The sequence below is a fragment of the Mchenga conophoros genome, linkage group LG4 (assembly GCF_057382185.1).
Source record: "Mchenga conophoros isolate Kocher_MC1m ecotype Shallow Benthic linkage group LG4, M_conophoros_male_GT1.1, whole genome shotgun sequence".
Classification (NCBI taxonomy): Eukaryota; Metazoa; Chordata; class Actinopteri; order Cichliformes; family Cichlidae; genus Mchenga; species Mchenga conophoros.
This window is the reverse complement of record NC_140529.1, coordinates 3474783-3496795: the sequence shown is the minus strand read 5'-3', so window position 1 is coordinate 3496795 and position 22013 is coordinate 3474783. Positions and strand designations below refer to the sequence as shown.

At 42.5% G+C, this 22013-nt stretch overlaps 1 protein-coding gene across 3 annotated transcripts in view; it reads left to right on the top strand.

Moving 5' to 3' along the window:
- LOC146575290 (protein NLRC3-like) overlaps nt 1–22013 on the top strand; it is a 188845-nt gene that overhangs the window by 55891 nt on the left and 110941 nt on the right. The window contains exons 7-8 of one of the 3 annotated variants that reach the window (XM_085269937.1): nt 7231–7404; nt 16479–16652. The exons of 1 other annotated variant lie outside the window; for it this stretch is intronic. In XM_085269937.1, coding sequence (XP_085126063.1) covers nt 7231–7404; nt 16479–16652 — 348 coding nt within the window. Of the gene's footprint in view, nt 1–311; nt 517–667; nt 2467–7230; nt 7405–16478; nt 16653–22013 lie in introns of those variants that run through there. One more of the 3 variants, XM_085269940.1, reaches the window with a different exon arrangement.

Sequence of the window (22013 nt, the reverse complement as noted above, 5' to 3'; positions counted from 1 at the left end):
GACCAGTTGTCTGTACGATCAACTCAGTCACCTGAAACATCTCCAAGTTTCTGGCTTTGATCATCAACCTGTTGGTAGTTCAGCTCTGAACACCAGTGAAATGTTTCTCCCACTGAAATCGCTGCATTCATATGAACAGCATCAACGTTTTGGGATCATGGAGTTGTGGACAAAGTCTCAGTTAATCAGATAAAGTCAAACCTATAATTGGTAAAGAGTTCGCGGATGATATGCCCCTTGATGGTAAAGAAGTGGATGTTGTGTGGACTAAAGTTCAGAGTGGTGGATCATTCATAAATATTCTGTTCCAGCTGCTGGAGGACAACATCATCACTTTTGTGAAGAGCGAGCTGAAGAAGATCCAGAAGGCTCTGAATCCAAATAAGCCCCAGTGCTTGGGGTTTCAGAGGGAGGATGATGAGCAGAGGAGAAACAGCAGAGAGGCATTTGTGAAGATCACAGTGGACTTCCTGAGGAGAATGAAGCAGGAGGAGCTGGCTGACCGTCTGCAGAGACGTAAGAGGATTTATCTAAAGATTTACGCTGCTGGATAAATGAGAGACTTGTGACACCAGTGTGTTCAGTCATTTCTCAGTGGGTCAGAAATTGTCATCAGCATTTTGTAAAATATGATTGTTAAAGTTGTATTTTTATTATTATTATTCAGAACTTCCAGCTGCTGTTTGTCATCGTAACCTTAAGTCTAAGCTGAAGAAGAAGTTCCAGTGTGTGTTTGAGGGCATCGCTAAAGCAGGAAACCCAACCCTCCTGAATCAGATCTACACAGAGCTCTACATCACAGAGGGAGGGACTGCAGAGGTCAATGATGAACATGAGGTCAGACAGATTGAAACAGCATCCAGGAAACCAGACAGACCAGAAACAACCATCAGACAAGAAGACATCTTTAAAGCCTCACCTGGAAGAGACGAACCAATCAGAACAGTGCTGACAAAGGGAGTGGCTGGCATTGGGAAAACAGTCTTAACACAGAAATACAGCCTGGACTGGGCTGAAGACAAAGCCAACCAGGACATCCAGTTCATATTTCCATTCACTTTCAGAGAGCTGAATGTGCTGAAAGAGGAAAAGTTCAGCTTGGTGGGACTTGTTCATCACTTCTTTACTGAAACCAAAGAAGCAGGAATCTGCAGCTTTGAAGACGTCCAGGTTGTGTTCATCTTTGATGGTCTGGATGAGTGTCGACTTCCTCTGTACTTCCACAAAACTACAATCCTAACTGACCCTAGAAAGTCCACCTCAGTGGATGTGCTGCTGATAAACCTCATCAGGGGGAAACTGCTTCCCTCTGCTCGCCTCTGGATAACCACACGACCTGCAGCAGCCAATCAGATCCCTCCTGACTGTGTTGGCATGGTGACAGAGGTCAGAGGGTTCACTGACCCACAGAAGGAGGAGTACTTCAGGAAGAGATTCAGAGATGAGGAGCAGGCCAGCAGGATCATCTCCCACATCAAGACATCACGAAGCCTCCACATCATGTGCCACATCCCAGTCTTCTGCTGGATCACTGCTACAGTTCTGGAGGATGTGCTGGAAACCAGAGAGGGAGGACAGCTGCCCAAGACCCTGACTGAGATGTACATCCACTTCCTGGTGGTTCAGGCCAAAGTGAAGAAGGTCAAGTATGATGGAGGAGCTGAGACAGATCCACACTGGAGTCCAGAGAGCAGGAAGATGATGGAGTCTCTGGGGAAACTGGCTTTTGATCAGCTGCAGAAAGGAAACCTGATCTTCTATGAATCAGACCTGACAGAGTGTGGCATCGATATCAGAGCAGCCTCAGTGTACTCAGGAGTGTTCACACAGATCTTTAAAGAGGAGAGAAAACTGTACCAGAAGAAGGTGTTCTTCTTTGTTCATCTGAGTGTTCAGGAGTTTCTGGCTGCTCTTCATGTCCATCTGACCTTCAGCAACTCTGGAAAAAATCTTCTTGAACAGAAACAAATAACCTCCAAGAGTTTTAGCTTTTTAAACCAAAAAGAATCTTTTCACCAGAGTGCTGTGAACAAGGCCTTACAGAGTCCAAATGGACACCTGGACTTGTTCCTCCGTTTTCTCCTGGGTCTTTCACTGCAGACCAATCAGACTCTCCTACGAGGTCTGCTGACACAGACAGGAAGTAGCTCACAGACCAATCAGGAAACAGTCCAGTACATCAAGAAGAAGCTCAGTGAGAATCTGTCTGCAGAGAAAAGCATCAATCTGATCCACTGTCTGAATGAACTGAATGATCGTTCTCTAGTGGAGGAGATCCAACAATACAGGACTTCAGGAAGTCTCTCCACAGGTAAACTGTCTCCTGCTCAGTGCTCAGCTCTGACCTTCATGTTACTGTCATCAGAAGAAGATCTGGATGAGTTTGACTTTAAGAAATATTCTGCTTCAGAGGAGGCTCTTCTGAGGCTGCTGCCAGTGGTCAAAGCCTCCAATAAAGCTCTGTAAGTAAACATGAACTCATTGCTTAAAATCTTATAATCGATAAAAATCTTAAAACCATGGGAAATAAATCAGAAATGCTGAGTTCAAAGAACAGTTAAAAAACATAAAAATAGTGAATTAAATGATTATCATTCACTCAGTAAATATTTTTTCAGTCCAGCAGGCCGTGTCAGTATTTCTGACACATTTTTGTCTATATCTCTTATCAAAGTACAATCCAGGCCCAGCCAATAAGAACATGAGCTCTGATCCTTCAGCCCCTCTGACAGGTTTATTATCGTCAGCTTGTTCACGTCTCCAAATCCAGCAGTTTGTTTTTTATCTCATTTTCAGTGCACACTCTCCCTTTTTTATTATAAATCTCTGCTGTGACTGTCCTGTTTTCATCCAGGATGGAGGGAAAACTTGGGCTTCCATCCATCCATCCATCTTCATCCGCTTTATCTGAGGCCGGGTCGCGGGGGCAGCAGCCTAAGCAAAGAGGCCCAGACCTCCCTCTCCCCAGCCACCTCCTCCAGCTTATCCGGGGGAATACTAAGGCGTTCCCAGGCCAGCCGCGAGATATAATCTCTCCAGCGTGTCCTGGGTCTGCCCCGGGGCCTCCTCCTGGTGGGACATGCCTGGAACACCTCACCCAGGAGGCGCCCAGGAGGCATCCTTGTCAGATGCCCGAACCACCTCCGCTGGCTCCTTTCGATGTGGAGCAGCAGCGGCTCTACTCTGTGCCCCTCCCGGATGGCCGAACTTCTCACCCTATCTCTAAGGGAGAGGCCAGCCACCCTTCGGAGGAAGCTCATTTCTGCCGCTTGTATCCGCGATCTCGTTCTTTTGGTCACTACCCACAGCTCGTGGCCATAGGTGAGGGTAGGGACGTAGATCGACCGGTAAATTGAGAGCTTCGCTTTTACACTCAGCTCCCTCTTCACCACGACGGACCGGTGCAGCGTCCGCATTACTGCAGCTGCAGCCCCAATCCGTCTGTCGATCTCCGGCTCCCTTCTCCCATCACTCGCGAACAAGACCCCGAGATACTTGAACTCCTCCACTTGGGGCAGGAACTCATCCCCGACCCAGAGTGGGCACTCCACCCTTTTCCGGCTGAGAACCATGGCCTCAGATTTGGAGGTGCTGATCCTCATTCCCGCTGCTTCACACTCGGCTGCGAACCGTTCCAGTGCGAGCTGGAGGCCCTCACCCGATGAAGCCAACAGAACCACATCATCCGCAAAAATCAGAGATGAGATTCTGAGGCCACCAAAGCGAAAGCCCTCCGCCTGCCCATAAAAATTATGAACAGAACCGGAGACAAAGGGCAGCCCTGGCGGAGCCCATCACCCACCGGGAACGAGTCCGACTTATTGCCGGCAATGCGAACCAAGCTCTTGCAACGGTTGTATAGGGATCAAATGGCCCGTAGCAATGGGCCAGACACCCCATACTCCCGCAACACCTCCCACAGGACACCCCGAGGGACATGGTCGAATGCCTTCTCCAAGTCCACAAAACACATGTAGACTGGTTGGGCAAACTCCCATGCACCCTCAAGTATCCTCGAGAGGATAAAGAGCTGGTCCAGTGTTCCGCGACCAGGACGAAAACCGCATTGTTCCTCCTGTATCCGAGGTTCGACTAGCGGACGAACTCTCCTTTCCAGCACCCTGGCATAGACTTTCCCAGGGAGGCTGAGGAGTGTGATACCCCTGTAGTTGGAACACACCCTCCGGTCCCCCTTCTTAAAGATGGGGACCGGACCTGTCGGCTGCCTCCGGAGTCCCACAGGCTAACCAAGCCCGATAGGACTCCTTCTTCAGCCTGGTGGCTCCCTTCACCTCTGGTGTCCACCATTTGGTTCGGGGATTACCACCACGGCAGGTACCAACCACCTTGCGGCCGCAGCTCAATGCAGCAGCTTTGGCAATGGAGACGCTGAACATGGTCCATTCGGACTCAATGTCCCCAGTCTCCCTCGGAATGCTGTTGAAGCTCTGCCGGAGGTGTGCGTTGAAGATCTCGCGGACTGGGGCCTCTGCTAGACGTTCCCAGCACTCCCTCACTACGCGTTTAGGTGCACCAGGTCTGTCCAGCGTCCTCCCCCGCCACCTGATCCAACTCACCACCAGGTGGTGATCAGTTGACAGCTCAGCCCCTCTCTTTACCCGAGTGTCCAGAACATATGGTCGCAGGTCTGGTGATACGATTACAAAATCGATCATCGACCTACGGCCTAGAGCGTCCTGGTGCCACGTGCACTTATGGACACTCTTATGTTCGAACAGGGTGTTCATTATGGCCAAACTGTGATTAGCACAGAAGTCCAATAACAAAGCACCGCTCGGGTTCAGATCAGGGAGGCCGTTCCTCCCAATCACGCCCCTCCAGGTCTCGCTGTCGTTACCCACGTGAGCATTGAAGTCTCCCAGCAGGACAACAGAGTCTCCAGGTGGAGCACCTTCCAGCACCCCCCCCCCCCCCCCCCCCCAGGGACTCTAGGAACTCTGAACTGCCACTCGGCGCATAAGCGCAGATGACAGTCAGGACCCGTTCCCCAACCCTAAGGCGCAGGGAACAAGCCCTCTCGTCCACCGGGAAAATCCCCAACGTACCGGCAGCAAGCCGAGGGGATATTAGAATACCCACCCAGCCCGCCGCCTCTCACCAGGGGCAACTCCAGACTGAGACAGAGTCCAGCCCCTCTCCAGGAGACTGGTTCCAGAGCCCAAGCCATGCGTAGAGGTGAGCCCGACTATATCTAGCCGGTACCTCTCAACCTCACGCACTAACTCAGGCTCCTTCCCCACCAGAGAGGTGACATTCCATGTCCCTATTGCCAGTCTTGGCAGCTGGGGGTCAGTCCACCAGGGCCTCCGCTCCTGGCCGCCACCCGGCACACAATGCACCCGACCCCTATGGCGCCTCCTGCGGGTGGTGGGCCTGCGGGAGGATGGGCCCATGTCTCCTCTTCGGGCTGTGCCCGGCCGGGCCCCATGGACTAAGGCCCGGCCACCAGACGCTCGCCCTCGGGCACCCTCCCCGGGCCTGGCTCCAGGGGGGGGCCCTGGTAACCCTATCCCGGGGAGGGTAAACTGTTCTCTCGATATCCTTTTCATAAGGGTCTTCTGAATCGCTCTTTGTCTGGTCCCTCACCCAGGACCAATTTGCCATGGGAGACCCTACCAGGGGGCAAAAGCCCCCAGACAACATAGCCCCTGGGATCCCTGGGACACACAAACCCCTCCACCACGATAAGGTAGCGATTCAAGGAGGAGAACTTGGGCTTCATAATTGAAATTGCCACTCAGGTCCTGTTTCTTGACAGTATTCATATCTAACTGTAAGGCTTCCATAACCAGTGTTCCCACAGAATTACAGTGGGTTCTCTCTGGGTCCTCTACAGTTTCTTCCCACTGTCCACAGACATGCAGTTAGATTACCTGGTGATCTAAACTTCATGCAGGTGTGTGTGTGAGAATGGTTGTCTTTCCCTCTGTGGGCTTAGTGGAAGAGACTGGATGGATCTCTGCTTTGTCTTTGATATATCCTGACAGCAAACATTCTCCATGAAGTCTGCATTTCAGCTCATCTCCTTTATACACACCTTTAACAGGAGGAGTTTTATACAGCTAGTGTTTAAAATCCAGTGTTACTCACAGTTAAATAGCATAACAATTACTGAATTAGTAAGATTTTCTAAAATAATTGTTTTAGTTAATATTGTATGATAGTGTACACAGAATTATTAGCTCAGTAGGTAGAGTGGTCGCCCCATGATCATAAGGTCAGGGGTCGAATCCACCGAACAGCTACCTTGATGGTACCCCTGAGCAAGGTACCATCAAGGTACCAATCGTGTGCACTGGACTGGTAGCACTCATAGTGTCATAGGTTGTTTTTTTTTGTTTTTTTTTAAAAGGTTTAACATATAAACAAATTTCATTTGATCACATATATTTTTTGTTTTGTTTTGTTTTTTCCCTTTCTCTCCCAGACTGAGCAGCTGTAACATCTCAGAGGAAGGCTGTGAAAATTTGTTGTCAGTGGTCAGCTCCCAGTCCTGTAGTCTGAGAGAGCTGGACCTGAGTACCAACCGCCTGAAGGCTTCAGCAGTAAAGCTTCTGTCTGCTGCAGTGGAGAGTCCACACGCCAAACTGAATATTCTGAGGTCAGATCAATTTGTATTCTGTTTAGTTCTGTTTGTTTATATGTTTGATGTTTGGTTTTGTTTATATCAACTAACAAAAATAATCAATAATTTAACCAGTAAAGGTAAACTTTATCCAGTTATCCTTGTTCCATAGCATTTTTATTCATTTATAAGTTAAAGTGAACTTATACTAACCTGCTCAGCACAAGACAATAAGCTATTGCACCCTGATTACACTTTAACAACAATCTTTATTCATGTTTTTATCTTCAGACTTAACATCTGTGAACTCTCAGAGGAAAACTGTGAAGCTCTGTCCTCAGTTCTCAGCTCGCAGTCCTCTAGTCTGACAGAGCTGGACCTGAGTATCAGAAAGCTACAGGATTCAGGAGTGAAGCTTCTGTCTGCTGGACTACAACGTTTAAACTGTAAACTGAATACTCTGAGGTCAGATCAGAAAACAGTTTGTTGTTAGAATTATTCAATTATTTAAGTTCATACATATGATGTTGTATCTTAGTATGTTTATGTTTCCTCTAAAAATAGAAAGTCAAGATTTAATGTTGTGAAATGTATTAACAAACTCAACATGAGTATTTGTTGTATGACTGTCTTTTATTTTTCAGACTGAGTGGCTGTAACCTGTCAGAGAGAAGCTGTGAAGCTCTGTCCTCAGTCCTCAGCTCCCAGTTCTCCAGTCTGAGAGAGCTGGACCTGAGTAACTCTGACCTGCAGGATTCAGGAGTGAAGCTTCTGTCCGCTGGACTAAAGAGTTCACAGTGTGCAGTGGAAACTCTCAGGTCAGGATTCAAACTTTTCCACAGATGATCATTTGAAATGTGACTTATATTATTGTATAAACAGGTAACCTTTATACAGCTGTCAAGTGAACTTTTATTTACATTTGAGTGGATAATTGGACTCTGAATTACTTTCAAAAGTAATTGGCGATTACCGATTGGTTTGCTGTTTGTTTTTTATTCACAGTACTTACTTAATTTTAAAGGCTGATTTCTCAAAATGAGATGTTTATCTTTTCTTCTACAACACTTGGAGCCACCAAATCTTCTTGCTTCATTTATTCATTACAGTTTGATTTAAAGAATATTAGACTCGTAACATAATAAATACATTTATTTCACTTCTTCTTGAGAGAAAGAAAGGGATGACTGGGTGAGCTCCAGTGGTCCATCCCAGCAGAGAGAGCAGCACACTGGGCTGCAAATGATCACAGTAGTAATAGCCATAGTTTGATAAAACAGGCATTCTTACCCTGTAGATAATACAGGGTTCTGGTGCCGATGTGGGGGAGGGGAGTCGCCCGGTACTAACTACATACTACATACTGTTCCAAGAACACAACGACCAAGACAGAGAGATCCTACTGGCAACCTTCTGGTTACAAGATGAGCTTCCCAACCCCCAGAACCGCGGTCTTATCCTCCAGTTCTGTGTTGATGATAATCACATAATAGGAGAGCAGCTGGGCATCCAGTGGAAGTGTGATGGAAATCAAAATCCTGAATTGGATTCGGTGCGGTTGCGTTACTATTTTTCAACAACCAATCTTATATCAGCTGCATGGAAGTAGCTATAAGTAATCTGGGCGCTACAGCTTTAACCCTTTAAGACTTACCATAGAACCAAGTCCGCCACAGCTTATATTATATTTTTACATGCTGTGGAGCCATTTTTGGGAGCATTTCAAGTTGCTCTACATCAATACAACCATTACAGCCTAAATTTTAATAATATGCATGCATTAAGTGCATAGAAATTACATAAATTGCAAAAAGTGCAATAAACTAAAAAAAAATTGAAAATCGTTTTTGTTTTTTAACATATATTTCTAGTTAGAGAAATTTAAGAGGCTTATCCCTCAAAACTGTAAATGCAAAAAAGTTGCACAAAATAGTTTCCCACCACATGAAATTTATTTTGAGTGTCTTCATAGTTTTATTTTTGAAATACACTAATTTCTATACACTGCAGGAAAAACGAAAATAAATATTATAGTGCAAATTTGCAAAAAAGCAGCATATGCATCAAAATAAACTATTTCCAGCAGTGCAATATGAGTCCTAAGCATCCCAGAAACAACACAGAAAGTCAGAAAGTCAAACATAACTTTAAAAAACACTAGTATAGGGTTATGAGGCCATGATGGTAAAAAATACATTTCTGCAAAAATGACATCACTTCCGGTTTTGGGCAGGTCATGGCGGATATGCGATAGTTCACGCTGATGTCAATTCCAAAGTAGGAAGTGTTACAAACAGCTGATCGGATCGGCAAAGCGTGTTTCTGGAATATTATGTTACGCAAAACAGAGTGTGCCCACTCTGACCGGCTTTAAAGGGTTAAGCAGCTGCATGCACTCCCGCGGACAGCGATCACTTTCTGGCAGACGATCACTTTTTGGCACAACACCTGGAGCTAAGGGGGCAAAACAATCGCATGAGTGCTGCTGTTTGGCTGAGGAAGAATAAAGTATTCATGGTAAGCCAATCACATGACCACTTCAAGATTACAAAGCAACAAGGTGACATATACCAGTTTTTAAATTGTGTTGATAGGTCACATAAAACCAGAGTCATGATAAACAATATATACGCAGCGTTTTTTTCCTCAATAGTTTCGTCACTTTTACTGTCTAAGGACAGCACAGCAAGCACTCTCTGCTTATGAGCAAAAAAACCCCAAATCATCCCTTTCCTGTTGGTGGAAAAATGAACCATGTCGACCAATCAAAAAAATGATATAGCAACATGACATTTGGTTGTTTAGGAAGAGGGGGAAGTTTTAGGAGTGACGGTGTGAGAGATTTGTGACGTTTAGCGTATTTGGAGTGTGTGCATAGTATGTTGTGTTGTGTAGTTAGTGTGTAGGGGAAAAAAGAACAAAAAAAGGAAGAAAAAAAGTTAGTGTGTAGTGGATAGTTTTATGTTGTCTGTCAGAACAATGAGGCAATTGCTGAATGTTAAGTGCCCTGAGGCGACTGTTGTGATTTGGCACTATATAAATAGAGTTGAATTGAATGGAATTGTTACAGGTGCTGCCACAAAACCAGCAAATGCAGATTACAGTGTAAACGGTGTCTCCAGGTAGAAACAGCAGTGATACACCTGCTGCTGTCAGACCTGCAGGTATCAGGCTGTGATGTTCTCCTTTATGGTGGACAGAAATTATTTTTTTGGAGTGGCACAAATAATTTGTGGCATCTTATTTAATGCAGAACAGCTGATTGTTCTGTAAATAGTTTGAAATAGTTATTTTTAAAAAATCAAGGTAAAAGGTAAATTGTTACAAATAACAAAATGGTTGTTTGCAAACCTTGTGTATAGGATTTTAAGGGTGTTCGTCTTGTAACCGGAAGGTTGCCGGTTCGAGCCCCGGCTCGGACAGTCTCGGTCATTGTGTCTTTGGGCAAGACACTTCACCTAGCGCCTACTGGTGATGGCCAGAGGGGCCGATGGCGCGATATGGCAGCCTCGCTTCTGTCAGTCTGCCCCAGGGCAGCTGTGGCTACAACTGTAGCTGCCTCCACCAGTGTGTGAATGTGAGAGTGAATGAATAGTGGCATTGTAAAGCACTTTAAGGCCCGAAAAGCGCTATATAAATGCAATCCATTATTATTATTATTATTATTATTATTATTAAAATATTATTAAAATATTAAAATTATTAGATTTCAAGTTAATGATTTATTAAACATGTTTGTGGTTGTAACAGTAAAAAATATAACTTTTTCTACTCATATTGTTTTTTGTCTGATTTTAGGTCAATTGTGTTAATACAGTATGTCAAAATGAAAACATAACTGTAAATTCAGACACGTGAGGTTGTGCTGAAAAGAATGATACCAAACAGGCAAAGTAAATCGTTTTTAAAGGTGGAATATAGAGGTCAAATCAAAAGTAGTTAAAAATGGCCAATTATACCCTGGACCCCAGAGGGTTGAACATTTTTTTTAAAGTAACGCAATAGTTACTTTTCAAGTAATTAATTACTTTTAGTAACTGACTTACAATATTTTAACTCTAAGTAACTACGTAGAGTTAACTATAGTTAGTAGTATAGTTACTAGAGATGGCACGATACCACTTTTTTATGTCCGATACCGATATCATAAATTTGGATATCTGCCGATACCGATATGAATCCGATATAGTGTTTTTTAATCAACAAAACTGTTTTTTTAAATATCTTGCTGCATTTTGTATAAGTTCATACTAAAGTTTAAAACAACAACTACACTAAAGCTATTCTGTTATACCTGTATGCAAAAAAAAATATTTCATAGTTCAGCAATACTGATCAATCTAATAAACTTAAACCTACACCATCCTCCCTATTCTGGTATTTTAAAGAGTACTTAGCGTAAATATTAAGCAACCTAACTAATAGGGTTCCAACTCCCAGCAACAACAAAAATAAATAAATAAAAAATAGGGAACCACCCCTCACGCTCCACCTCATGATGCTTAATCGACGTAATCAACCTTAATTTGATGCAGTGTGAAAAAAAAATGCACAGAAATCAATTATTTTTCAAGAAATATTAAATAGATTCAACATCTTTCTTCAACAAAATTGCAGACTGCACAGATGGTACCTTCCCAAAGGAAAAAGTACTATAGCTTACTAGGGTGTATATATTAGACTTAATAGTCACTATATACAGTAATTGACTTCTATTCATTTTACATCAAATTAAAACTTTGGGTGTCAGATAATTATTTATTAAAAGCTAGACATTTTAAATGAGAATAAGAAAGAAAAGTATGTCTTTGTGCCCCCTTTTCCCTGTTAATGCCCTATCGGCCCCCCTGGCTAAACTTTGCTAGATCCGCCCCTGCACAGTTACCAGCGTCAGCTACGTAGAAAAAGATCCTCGAGTAGAAAGTAATATTAAATACATTCTAACAACAGCTGATCAAGCTTAAACGTGCTGCTGTTGTTCAGCCGCTGGTTTCCTCTTTCTGGTGCAAAGTGGGCCAAAAACAAACAAGAGAGACGGACTCGAGACAGAAAAGCTGATCAGCTGATCATTTAAGCAGTTTCATGATTGAAGTAGCAGCAAGAAGAGGCAGTCGCTCCATATATCGTTTGTTAAGCTTAACGCAGGAATGCTTTACAAACATTCAGAGATGGACTTACACACTTGCTTTACTTCTCTCGGGATAACTTTGTCGGAGATGAAATGCCGGGTTGCTAGCGAAGCTCCACATGCTATCCAGACCACCGACAGGTCCCGCATGCCACAGCTGCTCTATCACGTGATGCATACTGCTCCGACGTGCTAACGTTCTGAGGTGAGTTACGGCGTGTTGCAAGTTTTGTGAGGTGCTTTCGTGATATTTAATGGATCGGATTACATTTTTTATTTTTCTCCGATATCCGATCCAGTAATTTAGGTCAGTATCGGACCGATACCGATACGTAATATCGGATCGGTCCATCTCTAATAGTTACTAGTTACTTCTTGGTAACTACTAACTATAATTACTTGTTCAAAGTCACTTGCCCAACACTGATCCCAAACCATCTCCACTGGGTTTAGGTCAGGTGACTGTATCCTCACTACAGACCGAATACATCACCTGAATTTGGAAGTCTGCCTCCGTGTTCTTTAACCGGAGCACACCCACCGTACCTGGCCACTCTAAATCAGCTAAACTCCTGGAGACAACACTTTGTCCATTTTATTTAGACACAGCGGCACCTCTGAAGCAAAGTGTTGTCCATTCTTCAAATTTCTATCCCTGGATAAATGAAAATACTCAAAATTTCAAGAGATATTCTGTCAAGTTAGAACGTTTATGGAAGGCTTCCAAGCTTGAGGTTCATCGAGTACATCTCAAGGAATCAATATCCTCACTTAACAACATGATAAAAAAGCTGGAACTGAATAGTTTTCAAATCTAATGGCTTCAGAAAAGAACCAAAGTATTGTTTGATACAATTATGAAAATTGTCTCTCCTGATATTCCTCGTGTACCAGTCTATACTAAATCTGATTGTAATGAATCATTGAACGAACGTGGAAAAAACAGTTGCAGAACAACTTAACGACTTTCTGGAGAAAAACAGTGTTCTGGACATTTTCCAGTCTGGTTTCTGTAAACTGTCCTCCACTGAGATGGCTTAACTTAAAGTGTGTGGTGACATTCTGATGGCAGCAGACTCTGGAGAGTGCACTGAGTTGGATGTCTCCTCTGCTTTTGATACTGTTGATCACAGCATCATGATAAATAGGCTGAAGGACTTGTTCAGGATTACTGGTGTTGCTTTAAAATGGTTTGTCGTATCTACTGTATCTGAGAGATCTTTGACTGTCTGTATGAATCATGTGTTGTCTGAAACATCCGTTCTGCCTTCTGGGGTACCTCAAGGATCTGTTTTAGGCCCGATTCTCTTTTTGGTTTATATACGTCCTCTAGGCCACAGGTGACAAACGCCAGGCCTCGAGGGCTGGTGTCCTGCAGTTTTTAGATGTTTCCTTGATCCATCACATCTGATTTAAATGGTTAAATTCCTCCTCAACACGTCCTGAGGTTCTCCAGAGGCCTGGTAATGAATTTGATTCAGGTGTGCTGACCCAGGGTTAGACCTAAAACCTGCAGGACACCGGCCCTCGAGGCCTGGAGTTCCCCACCCCTGCTCTAGGCCAAATTATCAGATATTACAATAATATTTCTTATCATCTCTACGCTGATGACATTCAGACATTAAGTTATACTGTTCTTTCAAAGATTCTCAGTTTGATACATTTTCTTGTTTAAATAATTGTCTTTCAGGAATCAAATAATTGTGAAACTTCAACTTTCTCCAGTTTAATACGGATAAAACAGAAACTTTGATCATTGCTCCTGATCACATGTCTTCAGAAATTAGGCAGCAGATCAGTTTTTAGGTCCTTCCATTAAATCGAGTCTCAGAAACTTAGGTGTTATTTTCGACAGTTCAATGTTGCTTGAGAAACTCTCTAAACAACTGTTTCAAAACTGTTTTTATCATCCAAGAAACATTTCTAAACTCAGACTGGTGTCAAAGGCAGAACTTGAGATGATTCTTCATGCTTTTATCTCTACTCACTTGGAGTATTGTAATGGTCTTTTTACTTGTCTCAACAAATCAGCTCTGGAGCTTCACACTGTACAGAATGCTGCGGCGAGACTTTTAACTGGCACAAACAAGAGGTCACACATTACTCCAGTTTTGGCTTCTCTTCATTGGTTGCCACTAAATTTTAGGGTTCATTTTAACATTATACTCATAACTTTTAGAGCTGTACATGGTGAAGCTCCTCAGTGCATCTCTGACCTGTTGAAACCTCATGCTTCATACCGAGCACTTAGGTCTTTAGGTCAGAGGTCACTATTGGTCCCACAGACTCGGTTCAACACACGTGGGGATCGAGCTTTTCAGGCACCGAGGCTGTGGAACTCCCTGCTGTTATCTTTATGCTGTCTAGACTCCACTGACTCTTTGAAAAAGCAGATGAAGACATTTCTATACAAACGAGATTATGTGCTATATAAATATATTCTACTTACTTACTTGAATAATAGTTCATTTATGAATATTTTTTTATTAAAATATTTATTTTCTTTACTTTATCACCCAATTAAATTATAATTCTGTAAATAAGGGTGATAGTGTGGCCTGTGTAGGTTGTCTTCAGGTTCTCTGCTTCCTCCCACAGTCCAAAAACATGCATGCTGGGTTAACTGGAGTGATTGTGAGCATAAATGCACAAGTGTTTACCTGGCTACATCACCGTGGTTACTGATGCTGAACCTATAACCTGGTCTGGATCAGGTTATATTCAGAGTGTGTGTTTTAAAATTGACTGAAGTGCCTCGTTTTCACTGAGCCTTTCATTTACAGAAAGCTTTAAGTGTGATATAGATTCAGTCATATCTGACTAATGTCAGTGAGTGAGGCCGAGCTGTAAAGTCACATTTCTGCTAATTAGCACACCAGCTAACTAGCACACCGGCTATCTAGCAAACCAGCTAAGTAGCAGACCAGCTAACTAGCGAACCGGCTAACTAGCACACTGGCTAACTAGTACACCAGCCGACTAGCGAACCGGCTAACTAGCATACCAGCTAACTAGCACACCAGCTGACTAGCGAACCGGCTAAATAGCACACCGGCTAACTAGCACACCAGCTAACTAGCAGACCAGCTAACTGCAGCCACAGGCTGAAGGACGATTAAATGTAGTGGAGATATCAGGGATTACACTGGTGTGTCCGATTCACTCTTTAGCACTCCAGTCACTCTGGTGTGTCAGCCAGAACACCACTGAAGGCCCAGCGTGTGGAATAAGGAGCTTAAGGTTTGGTTTGAGGCACTTTATTCTTTCACTGATTGATTCTTGTGGCTGTGATCACGTGTGTGGTTTCTTACAAAAAGGAAGTACACAATACAAATACATGACAAATAAGATGAATAGATAAGATACATATCCAGTTATATGCATACGTCAGTATAGCTAACATAACCATATATAAGGTCAAAGATCACAGTACTATAATGCAGTAATGTTAAACACAAAGGTGTATATCTACATAAATCTATCCTATCAGTGATCAGAGTACTGTAGTATACTTCTACTACTTACACTATACAAACTAAACTGCATTAGTGTGACTTTAAGTTACCATCAGTACAGACGAACTGATGGTAGTTGGACAAAATAAAGGCTTTGCAATTATTGTGAAGGGCTTCCGGTTAAAGTAAGATCAGCTGATTACCTCATAACAAATTGTTTGCTATAGAATGCAGCTCCCAGTCTTCATTAATATCATGTACTATAACTCCCAGGTCTACAGAGAGACCAACAGCTGGTGCACGTTGTAACGCTGTGGCTGTCGTAGTCTCTCCTTTTTCTACAGCTCATGTGTTCTTCTTGTGATGGTGCGTCTTGAGGGAGGCTCATACATGCGGTCATTTGTTGATCCTAAGAACGTTCCTCAGACCGACTTCTTCAACAACACTAATTGGCCTGAAGTTTGTAGCTACTCACTTCACTGTGGCGTCTGTTAGCTTGTCTTTCTTTGGTTTATCTTGACTCCTCCCACTAGCTGAATCTACGTAGTCTGCCCAAGCCTCCCACCTCTGTTTGTTTGGGTGGTTTGTTTGCTGCCATCAACAGCGTGTAATGCATTTAAATGATACTTCAGACTTGAAGTACTCCGACGATAAAAAACTCAACTTTGCTTAAAAATAACTTTAGTTGTATCAACACTGCCCTCTGGAATAATTAGACTTTGGTGACAAACTGATGTGATCTCCATGTTTCCTTTGTTGGACTGTGGGCGAGTGTCAGAACTGGATGTACTGAGTAACATGTGGAGTTTAAATATGTGTCAGTTCCAGTTTTAGAGCTCTAAAGTGCAGCTATCATGTTAGGAATATGTTAGGAATAGACAGGAACACTGAGCACACTGAGGTCAAATCTTTATTTATCCAGTTCATCTGTAGGCTGAGCTCAGTCCATCCATTTAGTGAAATGATGTTTAAAGGTCTCCTTGTTCTGTGAGCGTGCACAGATCCTGAAGCAGAAAGCCTGGGTTAACAGAGAAATGATCATCACTGTGATGATGCTCACCATCTCTGACTGGGATTTGAGGTTTTGTCAAAGCAGCAAAGAAAGCCTGGCTATGTTGGACTGGGTGTGGAAGCAGCTCCCAGTTTGAGTTCAGGAGACAGACACCCTCTCTACTTTGACGATCAGCTTCAAACTTTCCTTTTTGATAAAACTTATAGTTAGAGCTGGATCAGGTGACCCTGAACCATCACTTAGTTATGCTGCTATAGAGATGGATAACAGATGGATTGTTGTTTTGTGTGTCTGCAGTCTGTCAGGCTGTCTGATCACAGAGGAAGGCTGTACTTCTCTGGCCTCAGCTCTGACCTCCAACCCCTCCCATCTGAGAGAGCTGGACCTGAGCTACAATCATCCAGGTGACTCAGGAATGAAGCTTCTGTCGGCTGGACTGAAGGATCCAGGCTGGAGACTGGACACTCTCAGGTATGGAGAGAATGTCTGATATAGGAGGAAGAGCTGGAATCATTTCCTGTGTCTTTCACTCACTTCCTGTTTGTTTCCTGCAGATGAGACATGAACAATCACACATGCAGGAATATTTTCAGGGACAGACACAGTAGTCTAGCTGGATAGTACATGGATATTTATGTAGGGGGTCTTCAAGGAGTCTGTTTGCAGGAACATTAATGATAACTGATAAGTCATGTTGAGAGTTTCATTTAAAGTAGACTTACAGTTAGGTAATATTTGGACAGAGACAACATTTTGTAACTTTAGATACAAGTATCAGCCATGTGTGTGTTTCCCATGCTGTATGTCCACAGTCACAGTGACAGTCAGTGACACTGACAGAAGGATGAAACAAGGCTGTGAATCATTTCAGTCTGTGTGTGTGACAAAGAGGCAGACAGGAGCAGCTAACATTTGGAAATGGAAGCTTACTGGAAACACTACATTCACGGCTGAATTCACAATAGATTTGTTCTCAAGTGCACATTTAGCAGCTAATGCTAATACTGTTTTCCCTTTGCTTTCTACAGCAGCTGTTGCTAAGTAGGCCACTTTGCTCCGCTAAGGATTTGTGTGACCATGATGGAGACTCTGATAAGCTAATGCTGCTAAGCTAATGCTGTTTACGGGCCCTGTTAGAATCAATATTTCATTCTCATTCTGTTGTTTGAGAACAATATTAACGTTTCACATCATTATAACACAAGAGAAAAGGGTATTGGCATTAGCTACTAGTGCTTATTCACCTCAAATTACCTTTAGCTGCTAATGGCAGCCTACTTAGCATTAACTCCTCACTAATATAATGCTAATTTACATCAAATTATCATTAACTGCTCATATTGTTATAAGGAAAGAGAAAACGGTATTAGCATTTGCTGCTAATAATTATTCACCCCTAATTAGAATAAGCCGCTAAAAGCAGCCAACTTAGCATTAATTCCTCACTTTGTTGTTACCCAACGGAAAAGAGTATTAGTATTAGCTACTATCATTTTTAATAAGTAAGAGAAAACAGTATTAGCAGTAGCGCATAATGCTAATTCACGTCAACGTAGTATTAGTTAATAATGGCAGCCTACTTAGCATTAACTGCTCACTAATATAATGCTAATTCACATCAAATTAGAATTAGCTGCTCAAGTTGTTATAAGGAAAAAGAGAAAACGGTATTAGTATTAGCTGCTAATAATTATTCACCCCTAATTAGAGTTAGCCCCTAATGGCAGTCTACTTAGCATTAACTCCTGACATTGTTATAATGCAGGGGAAAAGAGTTACCATTATCGGATAATGCTAATTCTCATCAAATTAGCATTAGTTAATAACGGTAGACTTCATATCATTAGCTGCTGTCATTCTTACAAAGCAAACAGTATGAGCATTAGCTGTTAATCCTTTTTCATCTAAAATTAGAATTAGCCACTAATGGCGTATTGTTAAAAAGTAAGAAAAAACATTGTTAGCATAAGCGGATAATGCTAATTCATCTCAAATTAGTATTAGCTAATAATGGCACCTGCTTAGCATTAGCTGGTCACATTGTTATAAGGCAAGAAAATATGGTATTAGCATTAGCTGCCAATTTCTATTTACCTAAAATTAGCATTAGCCACTAATGGTAGCCTATAGCAAAAACTTCTTAATGCTAAATGAAGTTAATTAATGCTAAGTAGGTTTAACTGAAATTAAAGTAGTGTTAGCATTAGCTGCTGATATTGTTAAAAGGTAAGATAAAACATTGCTAGCAGCAGCGGATAATGCTAACACACATAATAATTAGCATTACCTAATAATGGCAGCCTTCTTAGCATTAGCTGCTCATATTGTTATAATGCAAGGGAAAAGAGTTGGCAAAAACAGTGTTAGCATTAGTGGATAATGCTAATTCACCTAAATTAGCATTAGCTAATAATGGCTACGTACTTAGCATTACCTACTAATATTGATATAAAGCAAGAAAATATGGTATTAGCATTAGCTTCTAATGCTTTCTCATCTAAAATTAGAATTAGCCACTAATGGGATCCTATTTAGCATTAACTCTTCACATCGCAAGGGAAAAATTAGAATTCAATAAAAAAAAAAAGTGTTCACATTAGCTACTTGTATTGTTAAAAAGTAAGAAAAAACATTGTTAGCATAAGGGGATAATGCTAATTCACCTCAAATTAGTATTAGCTAATAACGGCAACCTACATAGCATTAGCTGGTCACATTGTTATAAAGCAAGAAAATATGGTATTAGCATTATCTGCCAATTCCTATTCACCTAAAATTAGCATTACCTGCTAATGGCAGTCTACTTAGCATTAACTCCTCACTAATGTGATGCTAATTCACATTAAATTAGCTTTAGCATTAGCTGCTAGCATCAGCCTACCTAGCACTAGCTGCTCACATTGTTAAAAGGGAAGAGAATACGATATTAGCATTAGCTGGTAATATTTATTCACCCCTAATTAGAATTAGCCACTAATGGCAGCATACTTAGCGTTAACTCCTCACATCGTTGTAATGCAAATGAGGCTAACTTGCATTAAATTAGACTGCTGTTATTAGCTAATGCTATTTAGCAGTAGCTGCTCACATTGTTATAAAGCAAAGGAAAACGATATGAGCATTAGGTTCTAATGCGTATTTGCCTTAAATTAGACGTAGGTGCTAATGGCAGCCTACTTAGCATTAGCAGCTCAGATGTTATAATGCTAGGAAAAAGAGTGTTAGCATTAGCCGTTCACATTGTTATAAAGTTAAGGGAAATAGTGTTAGCATTAGCTACTCACATTTTTAAAAAAAGTAAGTGTTAGCATTAGTGCATAATGCTAATTCACATCAAATTAGCATTAGTTAATAATGGCAGCCTATTTAGCATTAGCAGATAATGTTGACCTTGGCCCACTGGAAAAGTTAAGAACTAAAGATTTAGGAGTGTTTCTCGATAGCTCTTTCTCGTTTGAGAAACAAATGAATTCTGTTATTAAAACCAGCTGTAAGGTTTATATTGTTGATTGTCATTTATGCTTAGAAATATTTACTCATATATGCTTAGAGTTGTATAATCGATTGCATGATGATAGAGGTTTGATCCTTAGTAGTCTGTAAAGACTCTGTGTGCCTTCCAGAGTGCTCTGGCATGCACACACCACTTGGGGCCATGAGAGAGGTCGTACCCTCTCTTACTGATTTATGGTGTAGGACAGGGGTCTCAAACTCAATTTAGCTGGGGGCCGCTGCAGGCAGAGTCTGGGTGAGACTGGGCCGCATTAGGTTTTCCACAAGAAAGGCATGGTTAAAAAATTCCAATCTTCTCAAATCTCTTTATTTTTATTTTTTAACACAAAATATGAAAAATGAATAAACAAATTAAGAATTAATAAGAAAATCAATCAATCTGTAATACATAAATAAAACAATAATAAGATATTTTTAGTCAGTGAACTTGTGTGTATCTTTCAGTCTTCTATATCTGCTGTATTTAGATTGAAATGTCTGTATTAACAGTTCTATAACCTTCTTCTGAACATGAATGGAACACTGTAGAAAATGAACTGTTCTTCTGAACATGGCTTCTCTTGCCTACTCCTTGCTGCTAGAGACCTGGCAGCGTTTCCTCTCGCATAGCCGAGCCAGATTTGGCCTGAGGGAGGAAGCAGTTGCGACCCTCAGTATGTCTTGAAGATGATCATCCGTAAGTCTGGACCTGTACTTGGACTTATTGAAGTTCAAAGTGGAGAAGAGCTTTTGGCACAAGTATGTGCTACCAAAAAGGCACATGGTCCGCTTGAACATTCGGGAAAGCCGAGGGAAACTAGGGCTCAATTCTCTCAAAGATTGTCCAAGCTTGTCTGCTTTTCCACTCACCTCCCTGAACTTTGCTTTGAGTTCAGAGTTGCACTGCAGCTCAATGAGCTCCATTTGAAGCACAGAAGGGGCATCTTGCACATCAAAGGAGAAGGGGTCTGCAAAAATGTGAAAGGTGGCTCTGTGTGTCTTGAAGTCAGCAAATCTGTGATCAAATTCCTCCTGTAGCCTCAAAATGACATCAACATACTCGTCAGCACTGAATGGTGTGCCTGCATCCACGAGTGCCTTGCATGCTGGGAAATGGCAAAGGTTTGTCTGAGAGAGCTGAGCTTTCCAGAGCGCCAGTTTTGTGGAGAATGCTCTCACGTTGTCATAGGCAGCACTGACAAGTTGCCCCTGGCCTTGTAACGTCTTGTTCAGTACATTAAGCTCATGTGTCATATCAACAAGAAAAGCTGAGTCCATGAGCCATTTGGGATCAGTTAGCACAGGAACACTAACTCCATCCTTCTCCATGAAGGCTTCACTTCTGCTCTCAACTCAAAAAGTCTCTTTAATACATTTCCCCTGCTGAGCCAACGTACCTCAGTGAAGTCGAGCACATCCCCATATTCTGACTCCATTTCCTCTAGAAAAGCACAGAACCTTCGGTGCTTTAAGCCCCTGGATCTGATTTGGTTGATGCATTTCACAACAATAGACATCACATTGTCAAACTTCAGGCATTTGCTGCAAAGGACCTGCTGATGGATGATGCAGTGCAGAGCAATGGCCTCCTCCACGCCTTCCTCTTCCAGTTTGTTTTGTGCCACCAGTCCATGTTTCCTCCCTGTCATTGATGGCGCTCCATCTGTTGTTATTCCAACAAACCTCTTCCATGGCAAACCAACATTCTCAATGGCATCACACAGCTTGTAAATATCTGCTGAGCGGTGGTCTGGCCATGCATTGGAATTACTGTGAGCAGCTCCTCCATCACTTCAAAACTGTCATCAACACCACGGACATACACTGGGAGCTGGGCAGTGTCGGTGATGTCTGTGGTCTCATCAAGAGCGACTGAGTATACACTGAAACATTTGGCTTTCTCACACAGTTGGTCATAAATGTCACTTGACAGGTCAGAAATGCGATCTGCTGCGGTGTTGGCAGAAAGGCTGATGTTGCTAAACTGACCTTTCTTTCCCGGACAGACTATATTTGCAGCCTGCAATATGCACTTTTAGACAAATGCACCTTCTGTGAATGGCTTCCCTGCTTTAGCAATCATCTCACTAACCACGTGGCTCCGACTGCTGCATTATTCTCTTTGGTTGCTTTCTTGGAGAAATCTTGCTGCCTCAGTAGATCTGTTTTAAGACTGGCAACCCGGTTCGCTCTCTCGTCTCCCTGGTATTTTGCATCCAGCTCAGCATGTCTAGTTGTGTAATGACGTTTCAAATTGTATTCCTTGTGCAGCGCAACTTTCTCTGTGCAAATAAGACAGGTCGGGGTGCCCCTGTGCTCAACAAAGAAATATTGCATTTC